Genomic DNA, 25521 nt, shown 5'->3' on the forward strand with positions numbered 1-25521 from the left:
CATAGATGCTGGCATAGAACATACACAGATCTATCTATTTATACCTTTTTAAATCCATGAGTTCAAACTGATATCTCCAATTCCACTTTGATGGGAGAGAGTTCTTTCAAGCCTCTGCTTCTCCATGTGCACAGCACCTTCCCTGAGGGAGGACTCACTCCTTTTCCTCCCTGTTTAGCTATTTTCTGAATCTTTGGACACATGGTGAATTGTTCTTGAAATCATACCACTGTTAATAACACATCATAGCTTAAAACTTTCTTTTTGTTTTTTTGAATGTATAAAGACGTGATTCTGGGTTCAAGAATTGTTTAAGTTACTTATTCCAATTTCCCTTTTAGTCTAATCATGGTAGTAATTTGCAATATACTTAGGCTCATTTGTTTTGTTTTATTCTGTCTTGCTCTATTCATCACCTTTCCTATGAATTTTTAGTAGCAAAACAAAACATAGTCAAACTGTACAAATAATCATACTCTTCTTCTGATTCTTCTGGCCCACCTCCTGTAGTTACACAGTGTTATGAGAGTCTGTTTATTCTTCCTCTGCTTTTGTTTGCTGGAATAGGCAGACATATGTGCATTGTATTTTTCTTTCATTTTTACATGAAAAGTAGCATGCTATAAATGCTCCTTTATACTTTGCTCTTTTCCCATTTAACCAGGTATCCTGATATTTCTCCATATTGATTCGTAGATACCTTGGTTGTTATTTTTTAACATCTGAGATATACTTAAATACATTGATGTTCTACAGTGTGTTTTTTAGAGGTGGCAAATGAGATATGGTTGATGAGGGTCCTTCATGTCAATGCATTTTAGACATCAATAGGATAAAATGGTAAATTTTATGTTTTGAATATTAAAATGCAATTTAAATAATTAAGGAGAAAGTAGAAAGTAATGTGAGTACAGAGCACAGAAAAGAGTTATAAAATATAATAATAATGAGTGACTAATAGGTTAAAGAGAGGGGCTTGAGTAACAAAATATAGATTTAATAAGTGAAAAGCAGGACAAGAGAATAAATGTGAAACTGGTGTACATAATAGAAAACATAGTAATATAGAAGATAGAAATTCAAATATATTATGATTACCTTAGATGTCAGTAGGTGAAATTTTCCATAAATATACTAATGGTTGTTCTTCATAAAAACAATAAAATCCAACTTTACATGATTAACAATGTATACCTCACAAAGATTAACCCATACAAAACATTAAAGTGATGAGAAAGGAATACCATGTAAACATTAACCTCAAGAAAGATGCTTCATAATTTCTGATACTATTATAGCATTTCTATCTATCTATATCTCTTTATGTATCTAGATCTATATATACAACTATAAAGTAATATAGTAATATCAAAAGTTGGTGAGGTATTTAGGTAAGACCCATTGGTACAAATATCTTCTAATTAAAAATGAAGTGGTGTATTGCTAAATACGTTTATAAAAGTCTCTTTCTCTCTGTTTTAAAAAGCCACACTTTGTAGCACCTGCCCATTTTCATAGAGTAATTAGTCTTACCATATCTGATTGTGGTCTAACAACACAATGTTGTTGAGTGTGATTTGGGAAGAATTGCATCAAATCAGTTTAAAGCCAATGTAAGCTAGCATAAAAGATTCAGTATAAGGAAGAAGAAGAAAAAAAAGCAGGTTTTATCAAGAGCATATCTTGATGCTAAATCAGTGTGTCCTCACAATATACACAAAACCTGATATCTCAAAACAAAAAGGACAAATCAGCATTTAAAATTGTGCAGTGTTATGCTTAAGATTTTGGATATAATGTAGAGGAGACAATGAACAAAAAATAATATTAATCGGGAATATTATTATTAATAATCCAAGTGGTAATTAACAACACTTATTCATGACAACAGGATGCTTATTTTATTATTTATTTATTTATTTATTTGTATTTTTCTGAAGCTGGAAAAGGGGAGAGACAGTCAGACAGACTCCCTCATGCGCCCGACCGGGATCCACCCGGCACACCCACCAGGGGCGACACTCTGCCCACCAGGGGGCGATGCTCTGCCCCTCCGGGGCGTCGCTCTGCCGCGACTAGAGCCACTCTAGCACCTGGGGCAGAGGCCAAGGAGCCATCCCCAGCACCCGGGCCATCTTTGCTCCAATGGAGCCTTGGCTGCGGGAGGGGAAGAGAGAGACAGAGAGGAAGGAGGGGGGGTGGAGAAGCAAATGGGTGCTTCTCCTATGTGCCCTGGCAGGGAATCGAACCCGGGTCCCCCACACGCCAGGCTGACGCAGGATGCTTATTTTATTACAGTTACAAAGATATGTCAACCATGCAATAATTTCAGGAGCTATGTCTCACTTGCTCCTGACTGCAATAAGAGGGTTTAGTGATTGCCACTTAAAGATGTTAACCCTGTTGACACAGGTTTGAAAGGCCTGTTTGATATCTCTGTTCCTCAGGCTGTAGATGAAGGGATTCAGCATGGGGGTAACTACTGTGTACATGACCGAAGCAATGATGTCTTTAGAATCCCATGAAGAGGAGAAAATATCGACACTTGTAAGTGTCCCGTAGTATAAGGACACCACAAAGAGATGGGAGCCACAGGTGGAAAAGGCTTTAAAGAGTCTCTTGGTTGAGGGGACCCTCAGGATGATCATCATTATACGGACATATGAGCCCAAAACAACACCCAAAGGTAGAAATAAAAATATTCCTCCCTCAATGAATATGACCAGGTTATTGAGGGAGATGTCAGAGCAGCTCAGATTAAGGAGTGCAGTGAGATCACAGAAGAAGTGGATAATGGTGTTGTCGGCACAGAAGGACAGTCGGATCAAGAGGAGCGTGTGCAACAGGGCATTTACACAGGACAAAATCCAGGTAACAGCCACCAGCAGCACACACAGCCCCTCTCTCATGATGGTGGTGTAGTGTAGAGGGTGACAGATGGCCACATACCTGTCATATGCCATCGCTGCCAGAAGGAAATTGTCAAGACCACCAAAAAGTATGAAAAAATACACCTGAGCAATGCATCCCACATAGGGGATGGATTTTTGCAGAGTCTGCATGTTCGTGAGCATCTTCGGGACAGTGACAGATGACAGAGAAATGTCAGAGAAGGCCAAGTGGCTGAGGAAGAAGTACATGGGCGTGTGCAGGCGGGAGTCCAGCCTGATGAGCAGGATGATGAGCAGGTTGCCCAGCACCGTGGTCAGGTACATGCCCAGGAACAGGGTGAAGAACCCGCGCTGCTGCCCTGGCCGCATGGGGAGCCCCAGGAGGAGGAACTCGGACACGCTGCTCTGGTTCTCGGGCCCCATGCTGCTCCCTGTCTGCTGGGAGGAAGGAGGTTTGGGACTTTCAGCCACCTGGAAAGGATGACCAGAGACATCATGTCTCATGCTGTGATTCTCCAAGAATACATTCTTTTTAAACACACACAGAATAATTTATGACACCTCTAGGAGTGTGCATCCTACCTCTATCCCAGAGTGGCTCCAGGAAAACATTACACTATTAAAGCAGGTGCGAGACTTCATTACAGAGTACAGAGGTCATTCGCTGTTGCATTCACCATATTTATTGAGCACAGATTCTCTGTCTGGACCTCTACTGAGGACTGAGATGTGGCAGTAAACAACAACAATAAAAAAAGAAGGTCCCCACTTCTGTGAGGTTAGATCATGATGAGCATGGAGGGACAGTTTCCTCCCCAGGCCAGAGCCACACCACACTGATTCACGGTGACAGAAGTAGAGAATGAACCCAGAAAACTGCTATCAGTTGTCTGTGCCTTAAAGTAATGTGAGACTCGGTGCTGACTGGCATTGCTGGAGAGTTCTCACACTCGTTCTGTGAACATTTTGTGTCCCCTGACCTGAATCTGTAAACTCATGGACATTCTGGAAGTGAGTGGCCATTAAAAATCACTGATGCCTGAATAGCTCTAAAGCCAGAGTAGTCCACAAACTCCCTTTCAGAATAATGCTGAACGCTTTGGTGGACATTTGGGTACTGGGCTGAGGACTTTACCTACCTCTCCTGATAAAGTTCACACATCAGCCTCCATTGCCAGAGTTAAAGACCTCTTCATAGTGACACGATGCACCTGTGTTCTTTCAACTATTTTAATTTTTAAGAAATGGAAGCATAAACAATGTAAATTCTGTCAGCATACAACTGTACAGTGCAGGTTAGAATGGCACATGTGTGTATATATCATGTATCTATAATATATGTGATATGTAATATATTAATGTAATAATATATATAACCATTTATTATAAATTAAAACTTGCCAAAATTTAACTACTTGATGAGGTTCAGTCTAACATTTCTGTGTGATAGAACCCTCGCTCTTAACTATCACACACTGAAATTTTCTTTCTCTTGCTTAGGGAAGCCAAGTACAATACATTATTTTAGAGCTTTGAGGACACAAAGTTATCCAAAATTTTCTTAGTCCTCATTCTTAATACTTTTGTTCCTTCTCATTTATATACTTTTTTAAAATTGTTATTTCTTTTTTTTTTACAGGGACAGAGAGAGAGAGAGAGTCAGAGGGAGGGATAGATAAGGACAGACAGGAATGGAGAGAGATGAGAAGCATCAATAATCAATTTTTCGTTGTGAGACCTTAGTTGTTCATTGATTGCTTTCTCATATATGCCTTGACCATGGGCCTTCAGCAGACCGAGTAACCCCTTGCTCAAGCCAGCAACCTTGGGTCCCAGCTGGTGAGCTTTTGATCAAACCAGATGAGCCTGCGCTCAAGCTGGTGACCTTGGGGTCTCGAACCTGGGTCCTCTGCATCCCAGTTTGATGCTCTATCCACTGCGCCATAGCATGGTCAGGCTCATCTATATATATACTTTTTAACTGACAAAATATTTTCAAATACATCAAGTTCCATTTGTACAATAAGCATGTACCTGGGCCTCTGGAGATTCACAAGACCAGAGTCCTTTCCATTTTATAGATGGTGAAACAGAGGGCAAAGGACTTCAATAACTTTCCTAAGATCTCACACATATTTGATGATGATTCTGCTGAATAACTTCACATAGCATGATTGCTGGGTGTGTGTGTGTGTGTGTGTGTGTGTGTGTGTATGATATATTTTTGCCTTCTATGTTTAGAAAAATTAATATAAGATTTAAAAATTCATAGTGATTCAGTCACACAGAGGTACCTGAAAATGATAACAGGTCTGTTTTAAGAAACAGGAAGACGCTTAGAGTTTGGATAGCTCAGCTGATGGAGCCCCAGAAGGAAGACTCCAAAGGAAATACTTGAGGTCATGGATGCAGATAATACACACACATAAACACACACACACAGGCACACACTCATGCAACTATCCAAGAGCATGTACACAAACATTCACAATATATAAAGACACACACAGTCATGGACACAGAGTCCCACATGACCCGCTAGCACACAGGCAGACCCATCCCAAGGGCAGAGTCCCAGCCCCTCTGACCTGTGCCCGTCACTGCTGAGTCAGACTCCTTCTGCTCCAGACTGCTGCCTGACTCCTCAGGTTTCTTCAGGAGGCCTTAGGTCCAGACACAGAGAAGAAACATCTGTGCCCTGGTCCTTCTAGACCTTCATTCTCCTCAGCCAGCTCCAGGGAAATAAGTCCAAAGATAAACACCTAATTACTAATGAGAGACTGAAACCCAGTCCCCAAGCTTCAGGCTACTTTCTGACTGCCCTTTGGGGAGCTGTGTGTCCCAGAGCCTGAGGGACTGGAGTCCTAGGGGACAGTGTCCCTGATTCCACTGATGCCCTGCGCTCCTTTCTTCTTAGTCATTGTTACATCTGAGTTAAATGATTTTAATATTTTTAAATGATTTTAAAGATATCAAAATATTGTAAAAATGGTGCAAATCATTTCTGGGCTGACTTGCCAATGTTGAAATCAACATTTTACTATGTTTATTTTCTCTGTGTCTTTATATTTTTTTTTCCATTTTTTAAATTAAATTTAATGCAGTGACATTGATAAATCAGGGTACATATGTTGAGAGAAAACATCTCCAGATTATTTTGACATTTGATTATGCTGTATACCCCTCACCCAAAGTCAAATTGTCTTCTGTCACCTTCTATCTGGTTTTCTTTGGGCCTCTCCCCTCCCCCACCCCCTCTCTCCTTCCTCGCCCCATCCCCCCTCCCTCCACCCCCCTACCCCCGTTGCCATCACATGCTTGTTCATGTCTCTGAGTCTCATTTTTAAGTCTCATCTATGTATGGATTCATATAGTTCTTAGTTTTTTCTGATTTACTTATTTCACTCCGTATAATGTTATCAAGGTCCATCCATGTTATTGTAAATGATCCAATGTCATCATTTCTTATGGCTGCGTAGTATTCCATAGTATATATGTACCAAACCTTTTTATTTTTTTTATTTTTTTATTTTTGTATTTTTCTGAAGCTGGAAACGGGGATAAACAGTCAGACAGAGTCCCACATAAGCCCGACCGGGATCCACCCGGCACGCCCACCAGGGGCAACACTCTGCCCACCAGGGAGCGATGCTCTGCCCCTCTGGGGCATCGCTCTGTTGCCACCAGAGCCACCCTAGCGCCTGGGGCAGAGGCCAAGGAGCCATCCCCAGCGCTCGGGCCATCTTTTGCTCCAATGGAGCCTTGCTGTGGGAGGGGAAGAGAGAGACAGAGAGGAAGGAGAGGGGGAGGGGTGGAGAAGCAGATGGGCGCTTCTCCTGTGTGCCCTGGCCAGGAATCGAACCCGGGACTTCTGCACGCCAGGCTGACACTCTACCACTGAGCAAAACGGCCAGGGCTATACCAAACCTTTTTAATCCACTCATCCCCTGACACACACTTGGGCTGTTTCCAAATCTTCACTATTGTGAACAATGCTTCCACAAACATGGGGGTGCATTTCTCCTTTTGGAGCTGTTCTATGGTGTTCTTGGGGTATATTCCTAAAAGTGGGATAGCTGGGTCAAAAGGCAGTTCGATTTTCAATTCTTTGAGGAATCTCCATACTGTTTTCCACAGTGGTTGCACCAGTCTGCATTCCCACCAGCAGTACAGGAGGGTTCTTTTTACTCCACATCCTCGTCAGCACTAATTCTGTGTTGTTTTGTTGATGAATGCCATTCTGGCTGGTGTGAGGTAATATCTCATTGTGGTTTTAATTTGCATTTCTCTAATGATTAGTGATGTTGCTTTAAAGAATAAAATGGCAATAAACAACTACATATCAATAATAACCAAAAATATAAATAGATTAAATGAAAAGAAAAGGGTAGCTGCGTGGATAAGAAAACAGGGCCCGTACATATGCTGTCTACAAGAGACACACCTCAGAACAAAAGATACACATAGATTGATGGTAAAAGGATGGAAAAAAACATTTCATGCAAATGGAAATGAAAAAAAGGCTGGGGTAGCAATACTTATATCAGACAAATTGGACTTTAAAACAAAGGATATAGTAAGAGATAAAGAAGGCCACTACATAATGATAAAGGGAGTAATCCAACAGGAAGATATAACTATTATAAATATCTATGCACCTAATATAGGAGCACCTAAATATATAAAGCAGACTTTGATGGATTTAAAGGGCGAGATCAACAGCAATACTATAATAGTAGGGGATTTCAATACCCCACTAACATCACTAGACAGATCCTCAAGAAAGAAAATTAAAAAAGAAACAGCAGACTTATTGGAAACACTAGATCAACTCGATTTAATAGATATCTTCAGAACCTTTCACCCTAAAGCAGCAGAATATACATTCTTTTCAAGTGCTCATGGTACATTCTCTAGGATAGACCACATGTTAAGGCACAAAAGTGGTCTCAACAAATTTAAGAAGATTGAAATCATATCAAGCACTTTCTCTGATCACAACGGCATGAAACTAGAAATGAACCATAACAGAAGAGCTCAAAAATTCTTAAACACATGGAAACTAAATAGCAGATTGTGAAATAACGAATAGATTAAGAATGAGATCAAAGAAGAAATAAAAAAATTCCTAGAAACGAATGACAATGAGCATACAACAACTCAAAATTTATGGGACACAGCAAAAGCAGTACTGAGAGGGAAGTTCACAGCACTACAGGCACACTGTAAGAAGATAGAAAAAGCTGAAATAAACAACTTAACCCTGCATCTAAAAGAACTAGAAAAAGAACAGCAAGTAAAGCCCAAATGTAGTAGAAGGAAGGAAATAATAAAGATCAGAGCAGAAATAAATGACATAGAGGCTAAAGAAACAATACAAAGGATCAATGAAACTAGGAGCTGGTTCTTTGAAAAGGTAAACAAGATCGATGAACTTTTAACTAGACTCACCAAGAAAAAAAGAGAGAGGAGTCAAATAAATAAAATTAGAAATGCGAGTGGAGAAATAACAACTGACACAACAGAAATACAAAATATTGTAAGAAAGAACTGTATGCCAAAAAACTAGACAACCTAGATGAAATGGACAAATTCCTTGAAACATACAGTCTTCCAAAAATCAATGTGGAAGAATCAGAAAACCTAAAGAGACCGATTACACCAAATGAGATCAAAACAGTTATCAAAAAACTCCCAAAAAGAAAAGTCCAGGGCCTGATGGCTTCACAACTGAATTCTACCAAATATTCAAAGAAGAACTAATTCCTATCCTTCTCAAACTATTTCAAAATATTCAAGAGGAAGGAAGACTTCAAAGCTCCTTTTATGAGGCAAGCATAATTCTGATTCTAAAACCAGGCAAAGACAACACAAAGAAAGAAAATTATAGGCCAATATCTCTGATGAATATAGATGCTAAAATCCTCAACAAAATATTAGCAAACCAGATCCAACAATATATGGACAAAATCGTACAACATGATCAACTGGGATTTATTCTGGGGAGGCAAGGTTGGTACAATATTTGTAAATCAATCAATGTGATTCATCACATAAACAAAAAGGAGAAAAACCACATGATAATTTAAATAGATGCAGAAAAAGCATTTGATAAAATCCAGCACCCATTCATGATCAAAACTCTCAGCAAAGTGGGAATACAGGGAACATACCTCAACATGATCAAGGCCATCTATGAGAAACCCACAGCCAACATCATACTCAATGGGCAAAAATTAAAAGCAATACCCTTAAGATCTGTGTCTTAATTAATATGTGTATTTCAGGCTTAAAATTTCAGCTGTTAACCACAGTGCATATTAGTAGAAGTCATATGATATAAATATTTCTCAGTTCTTGTGATTTTATCACTGATCAGTTGGCTAAGGGTATATCTGACAAATTCTCTACTGTGAAGTTAAGATTTTTTAAAGTCACTATTTTAGGATTGTAATTAATAGGGATTTGGGGGGTAGATATTTTGATACTATGTTACTTTTTTATTATATTTTTACCCATTATATTTAATATCCATTGTTGAATCTTATTTGATAAAATTATTGCAATAGTGGTGGCCAAATGGTGATTTTTCTAATTCTAGCTGTTCTTCTGTGTTTATTAGTTGTTTTCTTCTGTGAGAAGGAATAGACCCTTATTCCTTATTTTTTTGCTTCATATTTATATATTCCAATCATTATGGACTTGTGGATTTTTGTTCTCTGTGTTATAAATCATTTCTATTGTTTTGAAGTTTAAGGTGTGTTTATTTCTTTCATGAATACTAAATAATCTCAGAAAAGCCAACAGGGCAATATATAGTAGAAAAGCACAAGAAGTAAAAACTAAAAATAAGATTCTAAAGTCATGTTTACCCACAGGAGGTGGGTCAGGAGTGGGACAGAAAGAATGGGGGATGGGCACAGTGTAGATGTTGACATAGAACATATACATTTCCATGTATTCATAAATTTAAAAACCCATGAGTTTGAATTGAGATCTGTTCTCACTGGACACCACAGGGTTCTTTCCAGCCCCTCCTTCTCCGTGTGCACAGCACCTTCCCCGGGAGTGGGACTCCCTCCGTCTCCCTCTGGGTTACTTATTTGCTGCATCTTTGCACACATGCTGAGTTGTTTCAGAATGGTGAACCAATACCACAGTTAATGACACAGGAACTAGAGCTTAAAATTCTTTTTTCAGGGCTTATTGTTGTTGTTGTTATGAGAGTATACAGACTATACTCTGGGTTGAAGAATTACTTAAGTTACAATTTTATTTTCATTTTTAGTCTAATTGTGGCATAAATTTGAAATACAATTAGGTTTATTTATTCATTTTGTCCTATTTTGCTTTACTCACCATGTTTCCTCATTATTCTTTTTTTAGTAACAAAGGAGAACATAGCTCAGAGTTTACAAACAATTATACTCATCTCCCCATCTCTCTGCCAGTGTCCTGTAGCTTCAAAATCTCATCAGTTTCTGACTTATTCTTTCTGTGTCTCTGTTTGATCAATAGGCATACATATGTATATTGTATTTCCCTTTATTCTTACATGAAAAGTATCAAGCTATAAATATTTGTTTAGCATTGCTTTTTCCCCATGGAACCATGTATTCTGATGTTTCTGTGTTGATTTACAGACAGTTTGGTTGTTATTTTTTAGAGTTGCAAAACACTCCATTGCATTGATGTTCTACAGAGTTCCCTTTGGTTACTAGAATGAGTTATTGGTGATGAGTATCCCAAATGCCACTGCATTGTAGACCTGCTATGGCTAAAATAGTAAATTATACATTTTGTATATAAATATACTATAAATAATTTAAGATAAAGTATGAATTAATCTCTTTGCACAAGCAGAATGTAATTATAATAGATTATCATGAGTCATTAATAAGTTAATAAAGGAATTAAAAAATATATATTTAATTAATCAAAAGAGAAGAAAACCTGGGAGAATAAATGTGAAACAGATGTAGCAAATAAAAAGCATAGTTACATGAGCCTGACCTGTGGTGGCGCAGTGGATAAAGCGTCGACCTGGAAATGCTGAGGTCGCTGGTTTGAAACCCTGGGCTTGCCTGGTCAAGGCACATATGGGAGTTAATCTTCCAGCTCCTCCCCCCTCCTCTCTCTCTCCCTCTCTATCTCTCTCTCTCCTTCTCTCTCTCCTCTCTAAAAATGAATAAATAAAATAAAATTTTAAAAAAAATTAAAAAAATAAAATAAAAAGCATAGTTACATGAAAAGTATAAATTCAAATGTATTGTGATTACATTAAGATGCCAATAGATAAAATTCTCCAGAAATATAATAATTGTCCACATAAAAAGAGCAAGATCCAATGTTACACTGCCAACAATGGACATTTTACAAGTATAAGGACATAGAAAAGTTAAAGTGATGGAGTAGAAAATATTATATAAACACTAACCACAGGAAACTTACATCCTTACTACCTATACTCTACCTGTATCTATATCTCTGTATCTATATTTGTATCTGTATTTCTCTATATATAGCTATATAAAGTAACAATACTAATATCAGCAGTACAAGAGATGTTAAGTTAGGACCCATTTCTGGAAATATCTCCTAATTATAAATGCAATGACATGCACTTAAATACATCTTAAAAAGTCTCTCTCTCCTTTTACTTAAAACCCTGTTCTTAGCACCTGACAATTCTCATAGTGTAATTATTCTTACCATGTCTATTGCAGTCTACCAACACGATGTCATTGAATGTGAGTTGGGAAGAGTTGTGCCAAACCAGCTTAAAGCCAGTGTAAACCAGCATAAAGGAACCAGTTAGAGAGAGTTCACCAGGAGCAGGTCAAGATGCTAAAACAGTGTCTCCTCAATAACAAAGAAAAGAAAAGAAAAGAAAAGGCCAAAATTGACATATTTCAAAGAAGAAATAGACTAAAGTACAATTATAATTTTGTAACGTTTTGCATAAGGTTCTGCATATCTTATAAGAGTTGATGTACAAGTTCAATATATGAAATAGAAATAAAAATTAGTAACAATCCAGCTGGCAACAAGCAAACTGACCTAGTTGACATATTAACAACACTTATACATGACAGCAGAATGCCTATTCAAAAAAGTTATATGGAGATGACAACCATAGAATAATTTTAGGAGCTATATCTCACTTGCTCCTGACTGCAATAAGAGGATTTAGTGATTGCCACTTACAAATGTTAACACTGTTGACACACATTTCCAAGGCCTGTTTGATGTCTCTGTTCCTCAGGCTATAGATGAAGGGGTTCAGCATGGGGGTAACTACCGTGTACATGACCGAAGCAGTGATGTCTTTGGAATCCCTTGAGGAGAAAAAGTAAACACCTGCGAGTGTCCCATAGTATAAGGACACCACAAAGAGATGGGAGCCACAGGTGGAAAAGGCTTTAAAGAGCCTCTCAGTGGAAGGAACCCTCAGGATAATGGTCCCTATACGAACATATGAGCCCAAAATAATACACAAAGGCAGAAATAAAAGCACTCCTCCCTCAGTGAAGATGATCAGCTCATTGAGGGAGATGTCAGAGCAGCTCAGCTTGAGGACCGCAGTGAGGTCACAGAAGAAGTGGCTAATGATGTTGTCGGCACAGAAGGAGAGTCGGACCAAGAGGAGGGTGTTTAACAGGGCACTGCCACAGGATAAAATCCAGGAGACAGTCACAAGCAGCACACACAGCCCCTCCCTCATGACGGTGGTGTAGCGTAGAGGGTGACAGATGGCTACATACCTGTCATATGCCATTGCTGCCAGAAGGAAATTGTCAAGACCAACAAAAAGTATGAAAAAATACACCTGAGCAATGCATCCCACATAGGAGATGGATTCTTGCTGAGTCCACATGTTCGTGAGCAACTTCGGGACAGTGACGGATGACAGAGAAATGTCAGAGAAGGCCAAGTGGCTGAGGAAGAAGTACATGGGCGTGTGCAGGCGGGAGTCCAGCCTGATGAGCAGGATGATGAGCAGGTTGCCCAGCACCGTGGTCAGGTACATGCCCAGGAACAGGGTGAAGAACCCGCGCTGCTGCCCTGGCCGCATGGGGAGCCCCAGGAGGAGGAACTCGGACACGCTGCTCTGGTTCTCAGGCCCCATGCTGCTGTCCGTCTGCTGGGGAGGAAGGAGGTTTGGGACTCTCAGCAACCTGGAAAGGACACCAAGGACCATCATGTCTCATGCTGTCATTTGCCAGGAAAACTATTCTTTTTAAACACACACAGAGAATAATTTATGATAACTATAGGAGTGTGTGTCCTCGCTCTATCCCAAAGTGGCTGCAGGAAAACATCGCACTGTTAAAGCAGCTGCGAGACCTCATTACAGAGTCCAGAGGGCGTTCACTGTTGCATTCACCATATTTATTGAGCACAGATTCTCTGTCTGGACCTCTACTGAGGACTGAGATGTGGCAGTAAACAACAACAACAAGAAAAGAAGGTCCCCACTTCTGTGAGATTAGATCGTGATGGGCATGGAGGGACAGTTTCCACCCCAGTTCATAGCCACACCACACTGAATCACTGTGACAGAAATAGAGCATGAACCCGGAAAACTGCTATCAGATTTACTTTATGCCTTAAAGTAACGTGAGATTCCAGGGCTGAGCTGGCATTGCTGGAGAGTTCTCACATTCCTCCTGTGAACATTTTGGGTCCCACTGACCTGAAGCTGTAAACTCATGGGCACTCTAGAAGTGGGTGGCCATTAAGCGTCATTGATCCCTAAGTAGCTCTAAAGCCAGAGTAGTCCACAAAGTATCTCTCATAATAATGCTGAACACTGTGGTGGACATTTGAGTACTGGACTGAGGGCTTTACCTACATTTCCTGATGAAGTTCATACATGAGCCTCCATTCCCAGAGTCAAACACCTCTTTACAGAGGCACTATGCACTTGTGTTTTTTCAACTATTTTAATTTTTAATAAATGGAGACATAAATGATACAAATTTGTCAGCGCAAAATTTTACAGTCCCGAGTCAAAATGGCACACACCTCTGTATAGTTGTATATATAAGATATGTGATTTGTAATATATTTATATTAATGCAATAATATAGATAACTTTTCCATAAGTTAAAACTTACCAAGTTTTAGCTACTTTATGGTGTTCAGGCTAACGTGTCTGTGTGATCAGAGCCCCCACTCTTAACCATCATACACGGAAAAAAAATTTTTTTTGTATTTAGGAGAGTGAAGTACAATATATTACTTTAGAGCTTTGAGGACAAAACATTGTGTAAAATTTTTTTAGTTCTATTTCTAGATAATTTTGTTTCTTCATATTTATATCCTTTTCAACTGACAAAAAATCTCCAATACATTGACTTCTATTCGTACAATGAGCATGTACCTGGGCCTCTGCAGACTCATCACCAAGGGTCCTTCCTTCCATTTTATGGATGTGGAAACGGAGGGCAAAGCACTTCAGTAACTTTCCCAAGATCTCACCCATGTTTATAGTGATTCTGCCCAATAACCTCGCACAGCATGGTGCCTGGATATTCTTTTTCTTCTTGCCAGGGATGTTTAATAAAAGTAATAAAAGATTTTAAAATTCTAAGTGACACAGTCACATGCAGGAACCTGTAATGATAGCTGATCTGTTTTAAGAAACAGGGAGTTGCTTACAGTTTGGATAGCTCAGCTGATGGAGCCCCAGAAGGAGGACTCCAAAGGAAATACTTGAGGTCATGGGTGCAGATAACACACACACACACACACACACACACACACACACACGCACACACACACACACAGTCATGGACACAGTCTTACGTGACCCGCTAGCACACAGGCAAACCCATTGCCAAGGGCAGAGTCCCAGCCCCTCTGACCTGTGCCCGTCACTGCTGAGTCAGACCCTTCTGCTCCAGACTGCTGCCCGACTCCTCAGGTTTCTTCAGGAGGCCTTAGGTCCAGACACAGAGAAGAAACATCTGTGGCCATGGCCCTTCTAAAAACCTTCATTCTCCCCAGCCAGCTCCAGGGAAATGAGTCAAGACAACAATTACTAATGAGAGACTGAAACACAGTCCCAAAGCTTCGGCTACACTCTGACTGCAATTTGGGGAGCTGTGTCCCAGAGCCAGAGGGACTGGAGTCCTAGGGGACAGTGTCCCTCATTCCAGTGATGTCCTGGGCTCATTTTTCTTGGGCATTGTTCCAGTAGGGTAAGGGAGTTTTTATATTTTTATTTTGAAATGATTTTAAACATTCAGAAATACTGTAAAAATGATACAGGCTATTTGCCAAAGGCTCCACACAGACTCCCCAATGGTTAGATTAACATTTTACTATGTTTCTTTCTATGCATATGTATATCTGTATATTTTGGGCTTGGGTTTTGAGCCGATATACCACAATACATTTTATTAGAAGGCATTTGACATTTTTTTATTTTTTTTATTTTTTATTTTTTCATTTTTCTGAAGCTGGAAACGGGGAGGCAGTCAGACAGACTCCCGCATGCGCCCGACTGGGATCCACCCGGCATGCCCACCAGGGGGCGATGCTTTGCCCCTCTGGGGCATTGCTCTGTTGCATCCAGAGCCATTCTAGCGCCTGAGGCAGAGGCCACAGAGCTATCTACAGCGCCCGGGGCCATCTTTGCTCCAATGGAGCCTCGCTGCGGGAGGGGAAGAGAGACAGAGAGGAAGGAGAGGGGGAGGGGTGGAGAAGCAAATGGGCACCTCTCCTGTGTGCCCTGGCCGGGAATCGAACCCGGGACTTCTGCACACCAGGCCAATGCTCTACCGCTGAGCCAACCGGCCAGGGCGGCATTTGACATTAATTGTTCAAATTATTTGTGCTTTTCTTTATGGTCTGTTGGCTAAGGTGGTATCTCCCAGGTTGTTCTACTGTAAAGTTACAATTTTCTTTCTTTTTTCCTTTTTTTTTTAAATTTAATTAATTGTGTTTACATAGATTCTAGAGTCACCCCAAATGCATCCCCTCTCCCCCTTATTCCCCTCAACGTCTCCCTTGCCCTTCTCTCTATAGCACCCTCCCCCCTTCCCTTCAGGTTTATCCCATCCTATCATCTCCTTTCCCTCTGTCCTCTTTTCCTCTGGTCCCTTTGATCCACCTCCTCTGTCTCAATTCCATTCCTCAGTTCTCATTATTCCTTGGATTCCTCAAATGAGTGAGGTCATATGATATTTTTCTTTCTCTGCCTGGCTTATTTCACTAAACATAACAGTTTCCAGGTTTCTTCATATTGTTGCAAAAGGTATTATTTCCTTCTTTTTCATAGCCCCATAGTATTCCATTGTATATATGTACCACTGCTTTTTAATCCACTCGTCCACTGACAGACACTTAGGCTGTTTCCAGATCTTCACTATTGTGAACAATGCTGCCATAAACATGGGGGTGCATTTCTTTTTTTCAGTTGGTGATATAGTGTCCTTGGGATATATCCCTATAAGTGGGATGGCTGGGTCAAAGAGTAGTTCCATTTCTAATTTTTAGGAATCTCCATACTGTTTTCCACAATGGCTGCACCAGCTGCATTCCCACCAGCGGTGCAGGAGGGTTCCCCTCTCTCCACATCCTCGCCAGCACCTATCGTGTGTTGTTTTGTCAATGAGCGCCATTCTGACTGGTGTGAGGTGGTATCTCATTGTGGTTTTAATTTGCATTTCTCTAATCATTAGTGATGTTGAACATTTTTTCATTTGTCTATTGAGCATCTGTATGTCCTCTTTGTAGAAGTGTCTATTCCTTTCTTGTACCCATTTTTTGATTGGATTGTTTGTCTTCCTGGTGTTGAGTTTTACAAGTTCTTTATAAATTTTAGTTATTAATCCCTTATCAAATGTATTGTCGAATATGTTCTTCTATTGTGTGGTTCGTCTTTTTATTATGTTCATATTGTCTTTGGCTGTGCAAAAGCTTTTTAGTTTGATATAGTCCCATTTGTTTATCCTGTCCTTTATTTCATTTGCCTGTGGAGATAATTCAGCAAAGATATTGTTGCGATAGTTGTCAGTGAGCTTACTGCCTAAGTTTTCTTCTAGGATACTTATGGTTTCACGATTTATATTTAAGTCCTTTATCCATTTTGAGATTATTATTGTGAATGGTGTAAGTTGGTGGTCTAGTTTCATTTTTTTGCAGATAGCTGTCCAGTTTTCCCAACACCATTTGTTAAAGAGACTGTCTTTACTCCACTGATTGCTCTTACTTCCTTTGTCAAATATCAATTGTCCATAAAATGTGAATTTATTTCTGGGTTCTCTGTTCTGTTCCATTGATCTATATGCCTATTTTTATGCCAGTACCAGGCTGTTTTGAGTACAATGGCCTTGTAGTATAACTTGATATCAGGAAGTGTAATACGTCCCACTTTATTCTTCTTTTTCAAGACTGCTCAGGCTATTCCTGTTCTTTTTTGGTTCCATATAAATTTTTGGAATATGTGTTCTATATCTTTGAAGTATGTCATTGGTATTTTAATTGGTACTGCATTGAATTTATAAATTGCTTTGGGTAATATAGACATTTTAATGTGTTTATTCTTCCTAACCATGAGCACAGTATATGCTTCCACTTGTTTGTGTCTTCCTTGATTTATTTTTATCAATATTTTATAATTTTCTGAATACAAGTCTTTAACCTCCTTGGTTAAATTTACTCCTAGGTACTTTATTTTTTTGTTGCAATAATGAAGGGGATAGTTTCCTTAAATTCTCTTTCTGACAGTTCATTGTTTGTGTATAAAAATACCTCTGATTTCTGTGTATTAATTGTATATCCTGCCACCTTGCTGAATTCACTTATCAGGTCTAGGAGTTTTTTGACTGACACTTTAGGGTTTTCTATATACAGTAAAATATCATCTGCAAATAATGATAGTTTTAATTCTTCTTTTCCAATTTGGATGCCTTTGATTTCTTCTTTTTGTCTGATTGCTGTAGCTAGGTCTTCCAGTACTATGTTGAATAAGAGTGGTGAAAGGGGGCACCCCTGCCTTCTTCCTGATTTTAGGGGAATTGCTTTTAATTTTTGTCCATTAATTATAATATTAGCTGTGGGTTTGTCACAGATGGCCTTTATCAAGTTGAGGTATGTTCCCTGTATTCCCACTTTGCTAAGAGTTTTGATCATTAATGGGTGCTGGATTTTATCAAATGCTTTTTCTGAATCTATTGAAATTATCATGTGGTTTTTCTCCTTCCTTTTGTTTATGTGGTGAATCGCATTAATTGATTTACAAATGTTGTACCATCCTTGATTTCCCAGAATAAATCCCACTTGATCATGATGTATGATTTTCTTCATGTATTGCTGGATCTGGTTTGCTAATATTTTGTTGAGGATTTTAGTATTTAAATTCATCAGTAATATTGGCCTATAATTTTCTTTCTTTGTGTTGTCTTTGCCTGGTTTGGACTCAGAATTATGCTCGCCTCAGAAAAGAAACTTGGAAGTGTTCCTTCCTCCTGAATTTTTTGAAAAGGATAGGAGTTCGTGTTTCTTTGAATATTTGGTAGAATTCACTTGTGAAGCCATCGGGCCCAGGAGTTTTTGTTAGCTTAGAGCTTTCTTTCTTTCTTTCTTTTTTTTTTTTCATTTTTCTGAAGCTGGAAACGGGGAGGCAGTCAGACAGACTCCCGCATGCGCCCGACCGAGATCCACCCGGCGCACCCACCAGGGGGCAATGCTTTGCCCCTCTGGGGCATCGCTCTGTTGCATCCAGAGCCACTCCAGCGTCTGAGGCAGAGGCCACAGAGCCATCCCCAGTGCTGGGGCTGTCTTTGCTCCAATGGAGCCTCGCTGCGGGAGGGGAAGAGAGAGACAGAGAGGAAGGAGAGGGGGAGGGGTGGAGAAGCAAATGGGCGCCTCTCCTGTGTGCCCTGGCCGGAAATCGAACCCAGGACTCCTACACGCCAGGCCGATGCTCTACTGCTGAGCCAACCGGCCAGGGCCAGCTTAGAGCTTTTTGATAACTGTTTCGATCTCTTTTGTTGTAATCGTCTGTTAAGGTTTTCTGATTCTTCCAGATTGATTTTTGGAAAATTATATGTTTCAAGGAATTTGTCCATTTCACCTAGGTTGTTTAATTTTTTGCCATACAGTTTTTCATAGTATTTTCTTACAATATTTTGTATTTCTGTTATGTCGGTTGTTATTTCTCCACTCTCATTTCTAATTTTATTTATTTGAGTCCTCTCTCTTCTTTTCTTAGTGAGTCTTGTTAAAGGTTCATCGATCTTGTTTGCCCTTTCAAAGAATCAGCTCTTGGTTTCATTGATCCTCCATATTGTTTCTTTAGCTTCTATGTCACCTCTTTTCACTCTGATTTTTATTATTTCCTTCCTTCTACTACCTCTGGGCCTTACTTGCTGTTCTTTTTTTAGTTCTTTTAGATGAAGGGTTAGGTTTTTATTTGAGCTTTTTCAAGCTTCTTAAGGAATACCTTTAGTGTGATGAACTACCCTCTCAGTACTAATTTTGCTGTGTCCCATAAATTTTGAGTTGTTGTTTGCTCATTATCATTAGTTTCTAGGAAATTTTTTATTTCTTCTTTGATTTCATTATCCCATTAGTTATTTAATAACATGCTTTTTAGTCCATGTGTTTGAGTATTTTTCAGTTTTTCTATTGTGGTTGATTTCTAGTTTCATGCTATTGTGATCAGAGAAAATGCTTGATATTATTTCAATCTTCTTAAATTTGTTGAGAATGCTTTTGTGTCCTAACATGTGGTCTATTTTAAAGAATGTACCATGAGCACTTGAAAAGAATGTATATTCTTCTGCCTTTGGGTGAAAGGTTCTGAAGATATCTATTAAATCAAGTTGACCTAGTGTGTCCTTTAAGTCTGCTGTTTCTTTGTTAATTTTCTTTCCTGAGGCTCTATCTAGTGATGTTAGTAGGGTATTGAAATCTCCTACTATTATAGAATTGCTGTTGATCTCGCCCTTTATATCCATCAAAGTCTGCTTTATATATTTAGATGCTTCTATATTAGGTGCGTAAATATTTATGATGGTTATATCTTCCTGTTGGATTGTTCCCTTTATCATTATGTAGTGACCTTCCTTATCTCTTTCTATAGTCTTTGTTTTAAAGTTTATTATGTCTGATATAAGTATTTCTACCCCAGCTTTTTTTTCATTTCCATTTGCATGAAATATTTTTTCTATCTTTTTACCTTCAGTCTATGTGCATTTTTTGTTTTAAGGTGTGTCTCTTGTAGACAGCATATGTACGGGTCCTGTTTTTTTATCCAAACAGCTACCCTATGTCTTTTGATTGCATCATTTAATCCATTTACATTTAAGATTAGTATTGATATGTAGTTGTTTATTGCCATTTCATTATTTAAAGCTGTATTCTTCTTTTGCTATATTCATTTTCTCCTTTGATCTGTTTACAACAGGCCCCTTAGCATTTCTTGCAGCCTTGGTTTGGTTGTAGTGAATTTCTTGAGTTTTTTTTTGGTCTGGGAAGCTTTTTATTTCTCATTCAAATTTTTTTTTTTTTCATTTTTCTGAAGCTGGAAACAGGGAGAGACAGTCAGACAGACTCCCGCATGCGCCCGACCGGGATCCACCCAGCACGCCCACCAGGGGCGGTGCTCTGCCCACCAGGGGGCGATGCTCTGCCCATCCTGGGCGTCGCCATATTGCGACCAGAGCCACTCTAGCGCCTGAGGCAGAGGCCACAGAGCCATGCCCAGCGCCCGGGCCATCTTTGCTCCAATGGAGCCTTGGCTGGGGAGGGGAAGAGAGAGACAGAGAGGAAAGCGCGGCGGAGGGGTGGAGAAGCAAATGGGCGCTTCTCCTATGTGCCCTGGCCGGGAATCGAACCCGGGTCCTCCGCATGCTAGGCCGACGCTCTACCACTGAGCCAACTGGCCAGGGCCTCTCCTTCAAATTTAAATGATAGTGTTACTGGTTAAAGTAGTCTTGGTTGTAGGATCTTGTTCTGTATTACTTTGAATATTTCTTGCCATTCCCTTCTGGCCTCAAGTGTTTCTGTTGAGAAGTCGGATCTCATTCTTATGGGGGCTCCTTTGTAGGTGATAGCCTTCTTTCCTCTAGCAGCTTTTAATATTTTCTCTTAATTGCTTTGCTTTGCTATTTTAATTATGATGTGTCTTGGTGTATGTCTTTTGAGGTTTCTATTTAATGGAGTTCTCTGTGCTTCTTGAACTCGTGAGACCCTTCCTTGCATCAGTTTAGGGATGTTTTCAGCTATGATTTGATTGAATAAAATTTCTATCCCTTGTTTTTTCTCTTCTTCTTCAGGAGCCCCTATGATGTGGATGTTATTGCTATTCATGCTGTCACAGAACTCTCTCAGAGTTTCCTCAGACTTTTTGAGTCTTTTCTTTTTTCTGCTCTGCTTCCATGCCTTTGTTCATCTTGTCCTCCAACTCGCTGATTCAATTTTCAGCTTCATTCATCCTGCTTTTAATTCCTTCTATTGTGGTCTTCATTTCTGATATTGTATTTGTCACCTCTGACTGATTCTTTTTTAATATTTCAATGTCCTTTTTTATACTTGCTATCTCTTTATTTAGGTGTTCATAATGAGCATCCATTGTTGTTCTAAGATCCCTAATCATCCTAACTATCATTAGTCTAAACTCTGCATCCAGCTGTTTGGATATTTCCTTATTACTCAGCTCCTTTTCAGGAGATTTCATTTGTGGTTTCATTTGGATTACACATCTCTGTCTTGTCATTATGTCTATGTGTTTGGGTGTGTTTTTTGTAGGGCTTGTTGAGTCTAGGTTTGGTGTTGTCTGCCTCCAATTTTCAGTTGTGTTATTTCTAGGTCTTCTTGGGTTGGCATCAGCTGTTATTTTTTATCCACTTTTGGATTTGGGCTGCTTTGAAGTCTTGATTTGTTTGTTTTATTCTCAGTTGTAGTCTTGTTTACTGATCTCAGCAGGGGACTTATTTGAAACTGTATCCAGAAATGTTGTAGGTGTAACCTGAGACTCTGAAGGCCTGATCTGCCAGTTACTCTCTCTGGGGGTCGGGTGCTTTCTCTGCTTCAGTAGTGGGAGGTGTATCTCAGGTCTCCATGGAGACCTGAGGTACTGCCCCTCTTTCCCACTTCTTGTTTTCAGCTGTGTCTTGTTATGCTGATTGGAGCTGGAGAGATGTTTGGAGATGTATGATCTGGAAGCACTTTAGTCCTGTGTTATGTAGAAGGATCAACCCCTCCCCCAGCTATGCCTACCTCCAGCACTGGATGAGTCAGCTTCTCAGGTCCTCCCGTGCTTCCTCTGCCAGTCACCATCTGTCTCTTTCTTCCCCCTTTCCTTTTGGAAGATAAGCCAGCCCTTTCAACACACCTCGTTCCCAGGTCCCCAGCAAGTGGCTGTGAGTGATATTTACTACTCTTTTCCTTGGAATGAGAGTCCTTCTGGGCTCTCAGCTTCACACCCCCTTTGTTCCTGAAAGCAGGGGAGACTCATCACTCCTCGGCGCTCCCTACTAGGCTCAGTGTGACTTCTTCTTTGCTCCTTGGTTTTTGAGAGCTGGTCTTGTAGTCCAGAGTATGTTTTTTCATGCTGATTGTTCCTAAAATAATTTGTAATCCAGTTTGTTGGTGTGAGCTGGGAGTCTGCATCTGCCTACTCCACTGCCATTTTCAGGTCTTTCTCTCACATTTTCTTTTTTTTTAATATTTTATTTAGAAACTTAAATTTAGTATGATGATATTGATCAGTAAAAATACAGAGGTTTCAGGAAAACATTTCTGTAACATTTGAACTGTAGATTATGTTGTGTCCCCTTCACCCAATGTCAAATCCTTTTCTGTCATTTTATATATATTTTCTCTTTACTCTCTCCCCCTACTCTTATCTCCCTCCTACTCCCCCTGGTAACCACTTTTATCTATGTTCATGAGTGTCAGTTTCATATCCCACTAATGTGTGAAAAATTATAGCTCTTTTTCTGATTTACTAATTTCACTCAGTATATTGCCATATTACCCAAAGCAATACAGAAATTTAATGCAATCTCCATCAAATCCCAATATCATTTTTAAAAAAGAAATATAAATATAATAAAAAATCTGCAGATTTTTATGTAACCATAAAAAATTCCAAATTACCAAAGCTATCCTGAGGAAAAAGAATGAATCCAAGGGTATTCCACTACCTGCCTTCAAATTATACTATGCAGTTACAATAATCAAAACAGCATAGTATTGGCAGAATAAGAGACATACAGACCAATGGAACAAAATTTAGAGTCCAGAAATAAAACCACGTATATATGGACAAATAATCTTCTACAAAGCAACCAAAAACACACGATGGAGATAAGAAAGCCACTTCAAAAGTGGTGCTTGAAAAATTGGGAAGCCACATCTGAAAATACCATTTTCGTAAAGTTACTATTTTAAGCTTATAATCAATAAGAATCATTTAGGTTGATATTTGGATATTGTAGAAACATAACTTGTTCTTTATTAATTTTTACCCACTATATTTAACATTTATTGGGATTCCTAAATGACTAAATTATTGTAAATATGGTGCCAAGTGGAGATTTTTCTAATTCTATATTTTTTCTATGTTTATTACATGTAATGTCTTATAATAAGGAACCTACTCTTATTCTGTACTTTTTTGATGTTTATTTTTTTATGTATATCATTAGGGACTCATGGATTCTTACTTTCTGAACTATAATCCATTACCGTTGTTACTCATTTTGAAGCTTTAGGTGTGTTCATTGCTTCGAGAATTCTAAATGTTCTCAGAGAAGCCAACTTGGAAATACATAGAAAAGAAACACAAGAAGTAAAAACTAGAAAGTATGAAACTAAAGGAATATTTACCCACAGGAGATGGATCAGGAGTGGGAAAGAAAGAATGGGATATGGGAACTGCATAGATGTTGACATATAACATATAAATTTCTATCTATTTATACATGTAAAATCCCATGAGTTCAAATCGAGATTTCCAATTTCTGTGGACACCACAGAGTTCTTTCTAGCTCCCCCTACTCCATGTGCACAGCACCTTCCCCAAGAATGAGGACTCAGTCCTTCTCCCTCAGGGGTTACTTATTTGTTGAATTATTGGGTGCATGGTGAAATGTTTTGGAATGGGGAACTCATGCCACAGTTAATGACACACTAAGTACAGCTTAAAACTTTGTTTTCAGTTGTTGTTTTTTTATTGTTGTTGTGAGAGTATATTGACATAATTCTGGTTTCAAAAATTACTTAGATTATATATTTTATTTTTATGTTTAGTCTAATTATGGCATTAATTTGAAAATGTAGTTCGGTTCATTTGTTTTTTCTTATTCTATTTTCCTTTCTTTTATTCACCACTTCTTTTATTTTTATTTATTTAATTTTTCTTCTTTTTTCAAGTGAGAGCAGGGGATATAGACAGACAGACTCTTGCCTGTGCCCTGATCAATATCAACTTGGTGACACCTGTCTGGGACCATACTCAAAAGCAAGCTATTTTTTTTTAGTACCTGAAGCTGTGGATCCACAAAGTCATCCTCAGCACTGGGGGTCTATGCACTCTAACCAATTGAACCATGGCTGTGAGAGGAGAAGTAGTGAGAGAGAGAGAAAGTGAAAAGGAATGGAGGGGAGATGACGTCAGAGTAATGGCGGGGTAGGAAGCGATACCGATAAACCTCCCCCAAACCTCAACAAGATCTTCAACCAGAAACAGAAAAACCTATCCTTGGAGCCTCCAGATGTTTTGCAATATACCCAAAGGTATGATCGAGAGAAAAATTGGCTAAATATATAACCAAACCCCGAAGGAAATAGGGAGTAAGAAATGCTCCGCCTTCCTCACTAACCTAAACAGGGCAATTTTCACTGGAAACTGAGAATATAGAAACTAAGGCGGGAAAAGGGGGTGAATAGATCCAGGCTGCGGCACAAACGGCCGAACCAGGCTGTGGCACGGAGATCCAAGCCAAGGAAAAACTGTTCCTGTGACAACCTGGGCAATACAGCTAACACTCGCGCCAAACTCAGACAAAGAAAGACAAGTGGGGCAGCCATTTTACCTGACCCCCAGGTAGGTGCATAGTGGGCGAGAGATTCCTTCCAAAGCCCCCGGAGGGTGCACCCATGTTACTCCACAGAGAGGCAGAGTCAGAGGCCTTTGTGTGGGCTGAAAGCCTCCGGGCTGCCCCAGCACCCGGGGAGAGCCGCACACGGGGAGGGAGCGAGAGCTAATTCCAACACTGGAACTTTTCAGTGCGGGCGGGAAGTTTCACTCAGAGGGCAAGACTCCGGCCTCACATCCTGGTCTGTGCGCACAGCACCTCTGCAGTGGGAGCCCGTGTTGTCCCACGGAGGGGCAGAGTCGGGGGCCTTTGTGTGGGCCGAGGGCGGAGTCACAGGCTGCCCCAGCACCTTGAAAAAGCGGCACATGGGGACAGAGCGAGAGCCAATTCCAACACTGGAACTTTTCAGTGCGGGCGTGGGGTTTCACTCAGAGGGCGAGACTTCTGGTCTAACATCCTAGTCTGCGCGCGCAGACCCACCCGTGTTACCAGACAGAGTGGCAGAGCCAGAGGTCTTTGAGTAAGCGGAAGCCCCGGCTGATTATGCTAGCGGCTCTGACTGACTGAGC

At 39.8% G+C, this 25521-nt stretch overlaps 1 protein-coding gene and 1 non-coding gene across 2 annotated transcripts; both read right to left on the minus strand.

The window, feature by feature from the left end:
• Positions 1 to 2342: 2342 nt before the first annotated feature.
• LOC136322160 (olfactory receptor 1J4-like) lies at positions 2343 to 13020 on the minus strand. The gene is made up of 2 exons (XM_066254316.1): positions 12516 to 13020; positions 2343 to 3322 (listed from the first exon to the last, which is right to left on the minus strand). The coding sequence occupies exons 1-2, from the start codon at positions 13018 to 13020 to the stop codon at positions 2343 to 2345; spliced, it is 1485 nt and encodes a 494-aa protein (XP_066110413.1).
• Positions 13021 to 20722: 7702 nt separating this feature from the next.
• TRNAA-AGC (transfer RNA alanine (anticodon AGC)) lies at positions 20723 to 20798 on the minus strand. Its single transcript has one exon. It is a non-coding gene; the product is annotated as a tRNA-Ala (tRNA).
• Between the last annotated feature and the right edge of the window lie 4723 nt (positions 20799 to 25521).

This window comes from Saccopteryx bilineata, chromosome 2, assembly GCF_036850765.1.
Source record: "Saccopteryx bilineata isolate mSacBil1 chromosome 2, mSacBil1_pri_phased_curated, whole genome shotgun sequence".
Classification (NCBI taxonomy): Eukaryota; Metazoa; Chordata; class Mammalia; order Chiroptera; family Emballonuridae; genus Saccopteryx; species Saccopteryx bilineata.

Excerpts from the sequence above, each read along its gene's own strand:
- LOC136322160 (XM_066254316.1), bottom strand. The coding sequence starts at position 13,020 with ATGGGGCCTGAGAACCAGAGCAGCGTGTCCGAGTTCCTCCTCCTGGGG. Across the intron at positions 3,323-12,515 it reads CTTGGTCCGACTCTCCTTCT|GGAGCAGCATGGGGCCCGAG; the intron begins GTGCCGACAACA and ends CCCAGCAGACAG.